The sequence below is a fragment of the Lepeophtheirus salmonis genome, chromosome 8 (genome assembly GCF_016086655.4).
Source record: "Lepeophtheirus salmonis chromosome 8, UVic_Lsal_1.4, whole genome shotgun sequence".
Classification (NCBI taxonomy): Eukaryota; Metazoa; Arthropoda; class Copepoda; order Siphonostomatoida; family Caligidae; genus Lepeophtheirus; species Lepeophtheirus salmonis.
In genome coordinates this window covers 4,511,873-4,527,806 of record NC_052138.2, presented here as the reverse complement: position 1 = coordinate 4,527,806, position 15,934 = coordinate 4,511,873, and the positions used below count along the sequence as shown (strand labels likewise).

The following is a 15,934-nucleotide window of genomic DNA, read 5'->3' as shown; positions in this document are numbered from 1 at the left end:
TGAAGAGGGCGCTAAATAAAATGTAAACATATTAAGATAATTCTATAGCTATTTATTAATAGACTGAATATTTTACTTCATTCTGAACAAATAAATAAGGTTGTCAAGAATACAAATCTGAAAGAATATCAAGGGATATGACGACCCAGGGAAAAGAAAAGGTCATTTGACCAAATCTGGGGTCGAGAAAAAAGCTGATTAAAAAAAACAAAAACTAAAGTCCCCTCCCCAAAAAAATATAATCCTGCGGACGCCCCTGCGACTGAAGAATATCCATTTATATACTAGTCTCTTGAGAAGATCCCAAATCTGCTTGTCTCCGAAGAGAGGCTTCGTAGTCGGACGGACTGATGAAATTCTTATTTTTAAATCTTGGAGGACCTAAAATCTCAACTACATCATCGTAATTTAAGGTTTCTTTCTCCAACAACTTTTCTGCTAACTTTTCTAATAAGTCTTTATTCTTTATAAGAAGTTCTTCGGTAATTTTATAGGATTTGGCAATCAGTTTCCGGGCCTCCAAATCCATTATTCCTTGTAACTTTCTACTATACATAGGCTTTCCTGTCGATGGTTCATAAGATACATTCCCAACAACTTCATTGAAACCAAATTCTCTTATTTGAGCATAGGCCATCTTCGTCACTTTATCTAAATCATTTTGAGCACCTAGGAATTCATTTATATTTTAAAATCATATTATTTAAAAGTAATTTTACTCTATAAATAAAGATGGAAAAAATAAATAATAAGCAAATTGCTGCATTAGAATGAAGTCAGGTTATTGTTTCGAGAGAATCAAATTTAAAGTTTTGAAATACTGGCTTTGTTATAAATACTGAAGCATTTTCATAGAAACTGAATCAAAATTATAACAAAAAAAGAAAAAAAAACTTCCAGCCTCAATAATTAGCTTAATTACATTACTAAGAGAATTCCCATAGTCTCATTGTTATTTTTTTGAGTTATTTGGCAATTTTCTATAATATTTTCTAATTAATTTTTATCTACTCCAGTCAGAGTTGTTTACAAGTAATTTTTTACGTGTCTGAGTCAAATCCCACACATCCGATACCAGTCTTTGAAGTCAGTTAAGATCTAGGAAAAACCCCTAAAAATATCCAGATAACCTAATTAATTATTATTATTCATAAAACAACTATTGCATCTATTTCTTGTCATAAATAAGATCTATCTAGACAGTAAATTGTACTTTTTTACATTGAACCTGATTTCATTCGTATGCAGTGAACTGCTCCGTTTAAATATACCCGTAGTAATCCTGTTAAAGATGACAGACTCTGCTACCCTTCCACCTAGGGCCATACACATACGATCCATCAATTCTTCAGGAGAGAAAAGTTTCTTGTCTACAGGAGTATATTGGGCAAATCCAAGAACCATTGAAGTACGAGGAAGGATTGTAACCTTTAAAAGTGAATCTGTATGCTCCAAAAGCCATCCAACCAATGCATGTCCAGCTTCGTGATAAGCAATAATACGTCTCTCCGGAATTGATATGGACGATGACTTTTTCTCTGCACCAGCTGTAAGAAAACAAAAAAAAATTTCGAAATGTATGTTCCATTTTTTTTCTCTGTCTTACCAACCACCCTTTCCACGGCATACTCCAAATTCTTTAGACCTATTTTAGAATGTTTGTACCTAGCAGCATGAAGAGCAGCTTCGTTTATGAGATTAGCTAATTCAGCTCCACTAAACCCAGGAGTAAGCGTAGCTAGTCTTTCAGAGTATTTGGAACTTTCTTCATCTAGAACAACACTTTTCATGTGTTGCTCTAGAATTTCTTTACGCTCAATGACGGTAGGAAGATCAATACTTATATGCCGATCAAAACGTCCTGGGCGCAGGAGAGCTTTATCAAGTACGTCCGACCTATTGGTAGAGGCAAGCATAATGACTCCATGTTTCGAAGACATACCATCCATTTCAACAAGAAGTTGATTCAACGTTTGTTCAGACTCTCCACTTCCACCTCCTCCTCCAGTGGAGGAACCCGATGTTCCACCTCGCTCCCTTCCCACAGCATCAATTTCATCAATGTAAACAATGGAAGGTGCTCTTTTTCTGGCTTCTGCGAAAAGACTTCTGACTCTAGCAGCACCCACTCCTCCAATCATTTCAATAAATTCTGAACCGTTCATAGACAAAAATGGAACTGAGGCCTCATTGGCAACAGCTTTTGCCAATAATGTTTTACCACATCCTGGAGGGCCTAACAAAATAGCTCCTTTGGGGGGTTTTGCTCCAAGCTCTCTATATTTAGTCGGATTCTTCAAATAATCCACAAATTCCTTGACTTCAATTTTCGCTTCATGAAGACCCGCTACATCTGAGAATTTAGTTCCTTTTCCACTCCGAATTTTAGAGTTGATGAGAGTAAAGTCTGCTTTGGTAATACCAGAGATTTGATCTGTCATTTGAAATCGTACACTTTTCATTATATAGAAAATTGCAGCAACAGCGATACAAGCTATAATGGCAGCTATGAATTTAGAAACATCCTCCATGCCACGATCATAAACGATGGAAAGCCCCCCTCCTGGTCCTATCCCCAACTTATATTCAGCGTCACGTATCTTATCTTCTAAATTGGTGGAAGGAGGTATTTCTAAGCGAAATACATTTTCCAAGCTGTTTAATTGTTTTCCTTTGTAGATAGCGGAAGGATACAGGTGTACAAGGGCCCTTTTTGATTGAGGATAAATCACAACTTTTTCCACTTCCCCAACAAGAAGCATATTGTGATAGAATTCCGTCCAAGTGATGTCTCTTGCGATTCTATTGGATGAGGTCTGCGGTTGTTGAGGTACAGGGCTTGATGGACTTCCGCCACCCATGGAACTTAGAAGAACATAAAATATCATGAGAGGAATAGCCATTTGCAAAAAGGATCGAATGAGGATCTTTTTCTCCTTGTTGATCTCTTCTTCACTATTCATCTTCTCCTCCTCTTCTTCCTTCTTATTAGATTTTCCAGACTCATCTTTGGACTCAGCGTCCTTCTCCTTCTTATCGGATCTGAAATGCAATAGTTTCTGATTTTTAGATATGAAGTATAGTGACAAAGATTCTTTCACATACTTTTTGTCTTCCTGAGAGAGAGATGATGACATGGAGAATAATCGCTTCTCCAGAGATTGTACAAATGTCGGAGAACGCATCAATATTCTTTCCAAGCCCCTAATCTCCCGTCGTAAATTAGGGCTCGCCCGGAGAGTCGAGTAGAGTCTTGGGCTTACCCTTGCCAAACTTCCCCATTTCATTCCAAACATTACCTCTCATCCACAATACTACTTTTAATTGCGTACACACAAAATGAAGATGATTCAAATTATTATATACACGAATAGGAATATTTATATATCAATTATAATATTAATATTACTTAAGGACGAAGTTTCTAATGTTATGCAGGAAATTATCAATGTTACAGACAGTTTATTGTAATGACGTCACGTTATATAAACTTCAATGTTGGATAATAAACAACAACTTTGTTTATTTTGAAATGTCTGTCACGTGATCTTTTATTTAGTTATTTGACTGACGTCATGAATTGCATCATAAATGAAAGAGACACCATCTTGTGGGCTCATAGTTGATATTTTTACTTAATAATAGGAACAAATTTGCAATATATATAACTTCATCAAATGGGTTTGAGAATAAAAAAATAACTAACATCTCCATTGAATACTACTTGATACCTATGAAAAAACTAATATTTGAAATAAATCAACGTAATATATACTAAAAATGGCTAGATTTGTACATTTTTTTGATGGATTAATGATGAAAAATTAAAGGATAATTAGAGAAAAATAACTGATACTTTCAATTGTAATAGAGGGATAAATTTTTGATACACAGTAAAGTTTAAGTCCTCCTATGTGCAGGTCCTGTTTTACATATAATAGTTTCCTATTTGCCTTATTATTAATTAAAAAGGTTATTATAATGGAAAATATGAACAATGCTGACGTCAAATGGAAACGCTCTATACAAGAATACTCTAATTAATAAAATAATAACATTTGATCACAACATTCCATTAAAGATGATAAAAATAGAATAGGCTAATAGAAGTACATTTATATTAACCTTGATACTAAGTAAGTATTTTTATTTTATCTACATGATAATTATATCATGTACACTATTCACGTAACTATAACTTTATTGTATCACGTAATCTCTTCACAAAAAGAAACAGAAAAGGGCCCGGAATCATCTAGTAGTAATTGTCATATTATTTATCTACAATTTTTAAAGTAAATACCGCGTATATATATATATATATCATAATTCTACATAGTATTTTATGCGATACTGTATTATAAAATTACTTATTTTTTTATTATTTTTTATAACAACGTTAAAACAGTTTTATAAATCAAATCAAGTACGAAATATGCTATTAATATTTTATTAAAAGCGTAACAATACTTTTTTATTTAAATATGATAGCCAAATTTATCATAGAAATAATAAAATGGCCAATATATGTATATAAATACGACGAAAGATCAACAAGAAATTGTTTTCTCTCCTTTTGGAAACGGAGCCTAAAATATTTATAATATTAGGTAAATATTTTTATCATTTTTTAAATTACTTTATTTTTTGAAATATTTATCGAAATAATAACAATGTATTAACCTAATTATTTGAATTTAGGTATGTCAATAGATAAAAAATTGAGATCTGGATTTGGAAATATTAATCTAGTTGCAGAATTATTATTACAATAATAATATAAAATATAATTAATTAGTATTGTAGGCTCATTGTGAGTCAGTCTATGCATGGATTACTAAACATATATAGTAATCTATGGTCTGTTTATATGAAAACTAATTTTTCATGAATAGATGGCTTATAATTAGCCATTAGAGATGCACCGAACCCAAATTTTCAGCCAACTTCGGTTCTGATTTCTTATTATGTATAAAGAAATTTCATAAACAAATTACAAAATTGTTTACTTTTTTTAATGTTTAGCTTTTTATTAATTACGGATAGGAAAAAAATACATAAATTTATCAATCATAATTAGTTGTTAATGGTATTGTGACGGCCCTTATTTAGGACCGCGGTCCAGTCCCACTTGTCGGTCCTTAAAGAAGGTAAAATTGATCCCTAGTGACGTCAATGAGGGTATTTTTCCTTTTTTTTTTAAATTATTACGTTACATAATAGAATAAAATAAATTACAAACTAACAATATAATAATATGCTCGTATTATATTGTATTATAATGAAAATATGAATATTTTTTGCAAGATATGTACAATATTTTTAATATATACCTTATAATCTTATTTGAAAAAAACTTGCGATACTAACAAAAGGCTATTTTCTATTATTTTACTGGTTTGGCCCAAATAAAATCAAATGGTATTGATTGTCTCCAGTTTCTGACTAAGTTGTATATGCTTTCTCAAGGAATTGAAATATGTATGAACCAGTGATCCAGTCCGAACTGGTGTATTTTTAATGAACCTGGGACTGATACTGATGACTCGAACTTGACTTAAAAAATATGTACTTCACTTCAGGTAACCACTCAACCCAACTCCAACTGTTACAGACTTTTTGAACGACTTATGATACAATGTGGTTATTCTTAAATTGTTACTTCCAAATAGATTTCCCGTACAAACCTGCAAAGTTGTATAATCTTTCTATGTATTCCACCCCCCCCCCTTTTTTTTTTTTTTTTGAATTCGTTTGAACGATGTCGTCTTCTCCAAGTTTATTAGAAATACATGTTTATACCATAACGCTTGTACGACTGATGTTTGACTCCACCCCGCTTTCAATATTGACGTCATAGTAGATGAGGGGTTGTGTGTTTTGTCCAAATCTGTTTTTCTTGCCCAGCAGTCGCTAAGATACATTAAATTGAAAATTCTAGCAATAGTGACGCCATAGACAATGAGCGGTTAAGTTTTTTGTCAAAATCTGCTTGTTTTGCCCAAAAGTCGGTACAACAAATCAGATTGAAAATCATAGCAAGCCCGATTACATAATGGTCTAACCTTGGATTTCTATTAACATTGGTCTAGTCTAGCTATTTTATTGATTTGTAACTTTAATTTTCTTTCCAAAAATGAGCTCAAAAAAGTCATATTATCCGTATAAATAGTTATGCTTATGTATCGCTGGAATCGGGATTATTGAGCCAATTCCAATACTTCTAAAAAGGCCGATTCTTGCCGATTCCTATGCATTGGTACACCCCTACTTTAAATACAACAACATTATAACAATTTTATATATCAAATCAAGAACCAAATATATATTTATTCTATATATTGTAATCATTCTTAAGAATTGAGTCCATAGATGTATAAATTTTACTCTAAGCATAATTCAACATACACAGTCAGGAAAGAAAACATTAAAATATGGCAAATATACGTTTTTAATAAACACTGCATAATATATTGTATATATGTATATATTGTATAATGTGTATTGTATAATATAACACTGATACGGTGGTCATAGTTAATATTTACTATATACTCGTACATCAGACGGTGATTTCCACATTTAATAAATCATCTCAAATTTAGTTATCCTTAATAGGTATAATTATATGGACACACGAGTCAGCATGCTCTACCTGGGACTATATACGAGGTGTGTTCAAAAAGTAAGGCGACTTTTGGAATTTCGCGGGGAACTTATATTTAGTATCCTAATTTTTTTAATGTTCCTTTAATTGGTTAGATGGAGTTGCACTGATTAAATTGTAATATTAAACATTATAGTATGACAATTACTCCATCTAACCCAGGAATCTTTTGTTGAAATCCATATACATAAAGTATAGTTTTTTCTCTAGGAATCACTGGGGCGCGAACGTAGAGTATATACGTATTTTTTTAAATTTTAGTACATTCGAAAAAGAAGACGTATTTATTGTTTAAAGCTATATAATATGTCTAGTAGCTTGTTTGTGAGAGGCATAATGGTTAGAAGTATTTTGTTTGAAGATTTTTGACTACTCAGGTCTCTTCGAATATTTATTTTTTTCATATATCAAGAGTTATTCACATAATATTAAATTTTTTAGAAAAAAATTTCAAAAATATACATCAATAATCAAGAAATTAAATAATTTAGTACAATTTTTTAAAAATCCATAGCTGTTTGAGACAAAATTACTATTATTTTTTTTAAATTTCAAATATAACATTTCGAAAAAAAAAATCAAAAATCCGCAGTTATTAACAAAAGATTAATTTTTTTGGAAAAAATTTCAAAAATTAAACTACATATAAATAATTTTTTGGAGAAAAATTTTAAAAATTCATAGATATCCACAAAAATTAAACTTTTTTGGAAAGAAATCTCAAAAATTCATAGCCATTCTCAAAAAATTTAACTTTTATTGTATAAAATTTCAAAAATCCCCAGTTGTTCACAAAAAATTAATTTAAAAAAAAGAAAATTCCAAAATTTATTTAATAAATATACATTTTTTGATTTAAATATTTCATATATTAAATTATTTGGTAAAAAAAATTTCAAATATTAAATTTTCAACCAGAAATAAATAAAATAATAATAATTTGAGGACGGAGGGTGGCTTATAGCCCTTCTAGCCCAACCCCTGTTCATGCCCCAGGTTACTATCAACAGATGCTAGATAGATGTGGCTATCTTTTATTTACAGGTGCTGACATCTTCACATTCAGTTTGGAATCTTTTCAGACCCCCCTCGAAGACGCGGGCTTATATGTTAGATAGAAATAGGAAAACCTATCGGTTTATATCAAGAAAAATATCCAATATTTGCATCGTATCTCTATAGGATAATATTCTTCGAAATTTTGATATTTACTTAATTATTCCATGGTATTATTGTTACTTTCACACCAACTTTAGTTTTAGTTTGCTCATACCCTACTGTAAAATATCGTTTTATCTGTATATATTAAGTGCTTTGAATAGAATACTCTAGATATAGAATAATGTTCGTACCGTTTAATAAAAAATATATATATAAATACAAAGAAATGATTGAATTCACTGTAAAATTGAATTAAAAGTCCAAGCTATTTGCTTGTTTGAATCTACAAAGCATAACATGTCGATTTACTTAGGTAGTTATATTCTGATTCACATTGAAATCCATCATTTTATTTGTGAAATCCTTTTCATCCTAAAAAACTAGAGAAAAAAACCATTAAAGTTATAGCTGCCAAACCCATTATTCACTCCTTACTTGGTATACAATCCACCGCATCTTGGAGTAGCACATGCTTCATATGACCATTGATTTCTAAATCGGGAGGAATATTGTGCATCATTGCACGTATGACTAAATGGTATGTAGCACCAACGAGCCCCTGTATAATCAGCCCTAGAAAATAATGGAAATAAGTGATGAGAATATAATTAATTGTTTGAAGGGATAGTTAAGAAAGAGTCACCCACGATCTGCAGTTTCCTTGAATGCGTCCATAGCTATCAGCAAAAGTAAGAGAAGAGCATTGACATCCACAGTTTTGCACAAGAGAAGGGGCTTTCAGAATGATGCCATTCTGAGCGGAGGAAAGTGTTAACATTCCGAGGAATACCCAAATTGGTAGCATAATTAATTTTATTTCTTTCAATGTCAATCAAGGCAGCAAATCAACTAATTTCTTCATCAACCAACACTTTGATATTTATAGGCAGACACCATGAATTGTTGGTTGAAACAGGTATGCCCATAATATATCTATAGGCATGCAGATCCTTCTATAACAAGGGAATTCAACCATCTGCCTACTAATTACCGAGTGATCCATTAAAATCTCAACACTATGAATTTTAAACTTGAACAAGATATAATTTATTAATTAACAATAGAATTTCAACAAAATTAATACATACTATAAATAAATGTATATCCGAGTTTTCTTTATCATTAATGTAGCCGTCCTTAGCGGGAATGATGGATTCCCTGCAGAGGCGGAAGGCCTGTCACCTGCTCCAGTCCTCTGTCATGGCTAAAGCTGGGCTGTTTTGTCAAATAAATTACTGTTTTGAGATCAGAAAAGGAAAACAGTTGGTAGAATTTCACTTTTTTCTCATTTATTCATTCTTTCTCGATTGATTGTTGTGCTAATACCTCCTCAAGGAATCTTTTGTTCATTGAGTCCCTTTTAGCTTTGTAGAATAAAATTAGTGTAACTACTCATTGCATGAAATATCATATTAGCGACTTTTATAAATATTTGTTAATCACTCTATAATATAGAAATTTGGAAGTTTTTTAATGATTTCCACGAAGTAAATCAGGTATTCCTGAATTTGAAAATGTCAACTACTTTTTAATTCACTCTTCCAGAGTAATATGAAATATAGAAAATTTCATTCTTATACCAGTATCACGTAATATTTTATCCTCCAAAATCATAACTTTTAATCTATGGTACCATATTTTTCGCTCCCGCTTTTTACACATACTCCCCCAGCAATAGTCATGGCTGACCTACGGCTTTAGACTCACCATAGACGTACAGGAAGGGACGTGAGGGACCTCACATGACGCCCCTCGTGTCGGTTTCATTTTCAAAAGGGAAAAAAGGGAGAAAAAAAGGAAGTGTTGCATGAAAAGTTTTTGTAATTTGAACAAATACACTCATATACCAGGGGGGATTAAAAATCCTGTATATATGACTTCCCTAATGTCAGGGCTCCGTTACGTCTATGTGGCTGACAGTGACTCTAAGAGCCTCGGTGTTTGGATGACAAACACTGCAGACCTTACCCTCGACATGCACTCGAAAGGTGTAGTCAAGGCGGTTGACATCAGACCCAAAAGTGTCAAAAAAGAGTCTAGCAAAAGAGGAGATTGATTTCTTTCCTTGTTCATGTCAAAATTGGCCTCTCCACCCTCACATGGCTCTTTCTACCCACTTTTTTTTATAGTTCTCTAAACAGTCTGGTGTAAAACAACGAGATCTATTGCAAAGACTCCTTTGGACTTGTGGGGATTGGCTTGGACTGTTTTCTTTAACTCCTTCGAGCTCAGTTTGGCCTCTTTTACAGAGCCTCTCTTCCTCTCCAGCGTTTCAGACTTCTGAAGGTTTAGATGGTGGTCCTGTAGACGTCCAATTGCTGGAGTGCGCGAATGGAAATTGGTCGATCACGTTCAAGAGTCATTTTCTCTTGAAAATAAGACGTAAGCTAGAGAGCTTAATGTTTTCTTTTGTAACTAATTGTTTATGCTTTAATATAAAGAAATATGAATCAATTACAATCACTCAGTCTTAATTAACTATTGAATTAGTAAGTGTTCAGATTTCAATGGATCATTCAGTAGCAAATGAACGGATTGCTTCGTTTCTTAAATTCGAAAAAATTTCAAAATCTAAGTAGATTAATGGTCTTCGTTGGTATTTATTACATAACCCTTTCATAATATTTAGATTAATTTATTTGATATTTATAGGCTTAGATATATAACATAGTAGTTAATTGTGTTCTTATTTTCCTCTTTTCACTTGCTAAGGAACATGTCATTATTTTAAAAATACTACAAAGGCTTCAATAATTGGCAAGATGGATCTTGCATAATCATTCTTGATGTATGTTTAGTTAATAATCTATCTTTTGTTCGTATAAAAAACTATTTAGAAAGAGTTATTGAGGTATTAAATAATTATAATTAATACCAGGTGGAAACTTGAAACTTACTTTCTTCTATTATATTGATTTGAGAGTTTCTGTGCGAAGAAATTTGTATGTAAGAACTGTATAGGACCATTCTGAAGCACCTGCTTTTCTTTGAACTTTTTAAATCAGACGAGAAATGTCATTGCAGTGAGATTCAAGGCTTAGGGCATCTACTCTTCTTTGAGCGTATCAGACTCCAACATAGGTGGCCAGGCTGACGGGAATGGCTTGTTAGACTTTCTACAATGTTAAGAAGACGCAAGACCACAACGAAACTATAGAGAGGGAGCAGGGTGTCAGGACCCCCCATCATTAATGTAGATGCCCTTCAAGGACACCCCTGATCTTGTTCCCGAAGGATTACAGGCCAGGGCAGCTATATACATCGAAGTTTTCAAGGACAACCTGTTCTCCTGGCTCCAGGCAAATTTCTCCTACGGCAATGTTGTCTCTCAGCAACATGGAGCCCCAGCTGACACTGTGAAAATTACTCAGTCTTTCTTCGCTAACAACATGGCCTTCTCGTATAAGAGAATGTTGCCGCCATAAATTCCAGATGCCAATGCCCTCGACTTATTCTTTTTGCCCATACATCGAGAGGAGGGCCTGTAACATCTGTCACATAAACGTTGTTGACGAGGAGGTGGCTGCCATGGACCCAAACTTCATTTTCTATACTTGTAAATCTTTTCACAAAAGGCTTGTCGCCGTCTGTGAGGCCAATGGCGGCCGAATAGAATAAACCAGTTTATATTGGCTATATATCAGAAAAAAATTAAATTAAGATTTTTGTTAAATGTATAATTAAAGAATGATAGGCGATTTTCTTTTTTCTTTCACAGGGTGTAAGTTTCCATTATCCACCCTGTATGTACAGTATATAATAATACATATATTTTGGCATACATTTATGTGAGTGTGTATAATTCAAAATAAGAAATGATACCCAAAATTTCTTCTTAGAAATAATAAAATGGCCAATACATATTAAGGTGTAGTATTTTTCTTCTTTTCCGTGATTGTTATTCTCCTTGGCAATCGAAACAGTCCTTGCACAACGAACTCGATGATTTCCATAATTTTATCCACATTTTCGACAATCGTGCTTCCTGAGTATGACGCACCTGTGATATATAAATTTTTGCAGTTATAGTATCAGATCCATAAACACTATTCACATTTTCAGCCACTTGGCTTGTTTTTTCACATTATTCGAAGGCAAACTCTAAAATATAGCTTATTTTCTCTTTGCTATTGTCCATTTTTGACGCCCACTCAAATGATACCCAATTAAGCAATACCAAAAAAAAAAAAAAAATTGTACGAAATCTATCTTTCTAATCCATCTAGGGTAAACCCATTGCACTTACATAACGTGAGATACACATTACTAAAGCCATCTATTGGAAAAATAATAGATTTCTTTTTAGTGCACTTATTATGTAGAATGCGTCATTTGATTATTTGAGTAATAGCGAGTAAGAAGCGAAAGCTTCTCCAGATATAAAGAATATTGAATCTACAGAGGAGGAAGGGTGTGTGGTTGTGACAGTCATTTTTGTCAATTACATTATGGAGATTTAAACTGTGACTGAGATCCCAATCCGGACCGTTCAAAGATTCTTAAGACTCTTCGGAAGACTGATGGTCCCAGATCTGTCATTAGCTGCAAAAGAGTTAACCACAATAGAGCTAAAACAGTCAGGAGAAGTGAATTCATCCCAAAAGTTCAGATCATGATCGATAATGACCCATACAGAAGCTTCAGATCCATTGCAGAGGAGTTGGAGACCAGAAACGTGACCCTGAGAGCCTGTGTTGGAATATCTGAGATGCAAGAGCTACGGCATGCAAACTACTCAGTTTTATAGTGATGTAGTCAAAGACTGCTGAAGGTTGTAAAACTTCTCAACAGATTGAAGCATCCAAAGGAAAGAGGAGTGTTTTGATTCTTCTCTAATGAGAAGAATTTATGTCAATATCAAGTCCACAACAGGTGGAATTATAGTTGAATTGCAATGAACGTAAGAACGTCCCCAAGGTCATGAAAACTAAGTTTCAGGCAACTGTGATAACATTTAGGGTCGTCTCAATCTAAAGTGATTTCATTCCACATCATCTCTTCAAAACTGTTCTGAGAGTCAATATGGACATCTATCTGAAGGTAATTGAGGAAAATGTACTGCTTTGGATACAGCAAATCGTTGGGTCCGACAACAAGACTCAACATCTTGTCATGTTTCAGACGGTCGCTGAAATGTCTGAGTGAGCACTGCTATGACTTCATTGGGAAGAACATTTGCCCTCCCTTCAGCAGTCCAGATCTTAATCTAATGGATTATTTGTGTCTGGGTCTACTTTGAATCTCAAACAAACGACATCTAATTCAATCAAGAACTCTCTGATTGCCTCCATCAAGGAGACAGTGCCCAGCATGCCAAGGAACTAACTCGTCAACGTCTGCTCCTCCTTCCGGACCCAGACCCAGGTCATGATTGATCCTGGGAGCCGATACATTAAACTAGCTTTTTATTAACATTCATATGTACAATTCCATGAAATTTTCAAGTAAATCTGCCAAAAAATGTGGCCTCAATGACAATTAATTTTTTTTTTGAAGAATGAATTGATTTGATCTTAACATCCTGTATATTACTTTGTAGAAAAACCCAATTACAACATACATCAAATTGTTTTTATAATTATGTAATTCAAATATGGACACTCCAATGTGTATACATATATAATTAACAGATATACATTCGTCACTTAAACTAAAGTGGGGTTTTTCCTCAAAACGATATAAGAGTCTTATATAAGAATTGATTATGTAAATAGCATCATCAGATACGTGCTGCCGTTATGTAAAAACATAAGAAGCCGACAATGAACCTGGTAATCCTGAAAATTCGAAGAATGTTTGAGAATAGATCCGCTTTGTTAGGATATTTATTCGATCCGCTGCAAGAAGCCGTGGTAGAAACGTCCTGCAAGATTATATTGGGGGGGGAAGGCTTGGTTTTTGTATATAAAAAAAAAAAAAAGAATCAAAAGATGAAATTTTGTAAATAAAATTTGAAAAATAATTTTCTTTCGAAAAAAATTTCAAATATTCACAGCTGTTAACAAAAATTAAATTTTTGGAAGAAAATCTCCAAAATTAAATTTCAAATAAAATTAAAATGTTATATTGCTTGAAGAAAAATTTCAATATTTCACATCTATTCACAGACAAAATTAACTACAGCCCCTTGCAGACACGCCTTACGCGTATTACCAGAAATGGTAATCGGTGTCATTTTTTTTTGGGTCGTCCGTTCTTTTGGATTTACCAATCTCAAGGGTGAATTTTACTTTCCTTAGTGGTTATCATTAACATTTAATTGATGAAGAGTTAACTTCCTTCTCTAATACATACAAGCAAGATATTATTGATGTATACGAAACCAGATTGAACATTTATTCGATCCGCTGCAAAGAGCCGAGGGAGGAAGGAAACCAACACAGATCCCACTCCTTCTATAGCAAGTATAAATAGACCAGAATTACGTGAATTGCAATCCTCAATACTACTCAAAGTCCAACCAGTGACTTACACGAATGACCAGGAAAACTAATCAGTGGGATTTTTTTAGCTCACCTGTTCTTTTGGATCTGGCAACTTGAAAAGTGATTTTTCTTTTCCTAGGCTGTTATCATTATAATTTAATTCATGAAGAGTTAACTTCCTTCTCTAATACATACAAGCAAGATATTATTGATGTATACAAAACTGGATTGAATATTTGATTGTGTTCATAAAAAACGGAGATTATCCCTGAGGATTTGTTGTGGAGATATTAGTGTAGGTCCTTGTTCGACTCAGAGTAGAATTGAAGATCGGCATTGCCGTAATTCTTGCTTAACTCCTTGTTTATTCCCTTCTTTCCCTCCCTAACAGCTGCTTGTAGCTAGTCTAATAACGCGTCATAACATCTAATTTTACAGTAGTTTTAGTATTGGACAGAGGTGTATAAATTATTTCCTAGAAACCGGAAGCAGCTTGTTCTACAACAGTATTTTTTATTGTCTAAAGTTGATCTATATTATTTAATTCTTGAGAAGGGAAAATGTAAGTTTAAAGTAATAATTAGTGCATGTGCTAATGAAAGAAGGAGAATCCTGAAGATTTGTTGTGAAACTATTATTGTAAGTACTTCTTAGACCCAAAGTATAATTGAGGATTGATGTCAGAGTAATTCTTGCCAATGTTCTTTTTTCATTACTTACTCCCCTCCCCCCACCACCTCTTCACAGCTGCTTGCAGTATATCAATGATACGTCATGACAGCTAAGCTACTCTCCTTCCAAATATTATTCGAATTATCAGTGTAACACCCTTCATTTTCGGTTTTTATAGTTATTACATGCCCAAAATACACACGATTTTCATCACTGCTTATAACTCACGAGCAAGCCTGCATTGTTACTCTTCGTCTTTTATTTACAGCTTTGCAACAAATCTTAACTGTTATTTTTCTTCTTCCACCTTCTAGTGATTACTTTAGATATACTTGGGTATTGTTCTCTCTTCAAGAATAAAAAATAATGACGTCAGCTTTGCTAAATAAAAATCCTATTCAGGTTGTGATTACACAAGGACCGCGATCTTCCATTGCCATATTTTCTCCCCCAATGTGATGATCAACTCATGGATTTCTCCATGAATTTTTGTAATTATACCCCTTGAACGAACATTAAATCAGAATATGTATTTAATAAACTAGACTTGGGAGTGGATTATAAATGAATAGACAACATAAATCTCTGTCGTAAATATAATTGTTATTTAGCCAATTTTTTTAAATTTATAATTAATAATTGTTACATGCATTGTAGTATAACTGGGGCTTCCGCAGGGTGTGGACTGGAGGGGCTGTAGCCCCTCCCAAATGAAGGAATTTTTGTTTTAGACTAGAAAAAATTATCAGTCTCTGTAAGAAAAAAATTAATCAGACAACAGTGATTACAAAATTATTTTAAGTATTTCTTTACTAAAATTAAAAGGATCATTTGACAAAATACTGCACCTGAGCAAACATTTTACTGATTGAAATTTTCTCAAAAAATTCATAAAAACCATTCGCAAGAAAAAAGAATGATTCACGCTGCTGCATGTTGGTATATATCAATGCGCACTTTTTATTAATAATATACATAAATGTATTGGTACACAGATACTTTTTTTCTT

The 15,934-nt window shown here is 33.1% G+C and overlaps 1 protein-coding gene and 1 long non-coding RNA gene across 4 annotated transcripts; both read right to left on the bottom strand.

Annotated features, from left to right (window-relative positions):
- Positions 1–31: 31 nt before the first annotated feature.
- Positions 32–3,557, bottom strand: Spg7 (SPG7 matrix AAA peptidase subunit, paraplegin). Of its 3 annotated transcripts, none has more exons than XM_040718514.2 (5): positions 3,410–3,557; positions 3,106–3,314; positions 1,607–3,042; positions 1,272–1,547; positions 32–669 (listed from the first exon to the last, which is right to left on the bottom strand). In XM_040718514.2, the coding sequence occupies exons 2-5, from the start codon at positions 3,294–3,296 to the stop codon at positions 278–280; spliced, it is 2,295 nt and encodes a 764-aa protein (XP_040574448.1). In that variant the 5' UTR covers positions 3,297–3,314; positions 3,410–3,557; the 3' UTR covers positions 32–277. The 3 variants fall into 3 exon arrangements, with proteins under 3 accessions (XP_040574448.1, XP_040574447.1, XP_040574446.1); XM_040718513.2 differs by having other exon boundaries at positions 3,106–3,317; positions 3,410–3,520; XM_040718512.2 differs by having other exon boundaries at positions 3,106–3,514.
- A 4,450-nt stretch (positions 3,558–8,007) lies between these two features.
- Positions 8,008–10,251, bottom strand: LOC121123507 (uncharacterized). The gene is made up of 4 exons (XR_011781481.1): positions 8,917–10,251; positions 8,476–8,858; positions 8,264–8,401; positions 8,008–8,208 (listed from the first exon to the last, which is right to left on the bottom strand). It is a non-coding gene; the product is annotated as an uncharacterized lncRNA (long non-coding RNA).
- Positions 10,252–15,934: the final 5,683 nt, after the last annotated feature.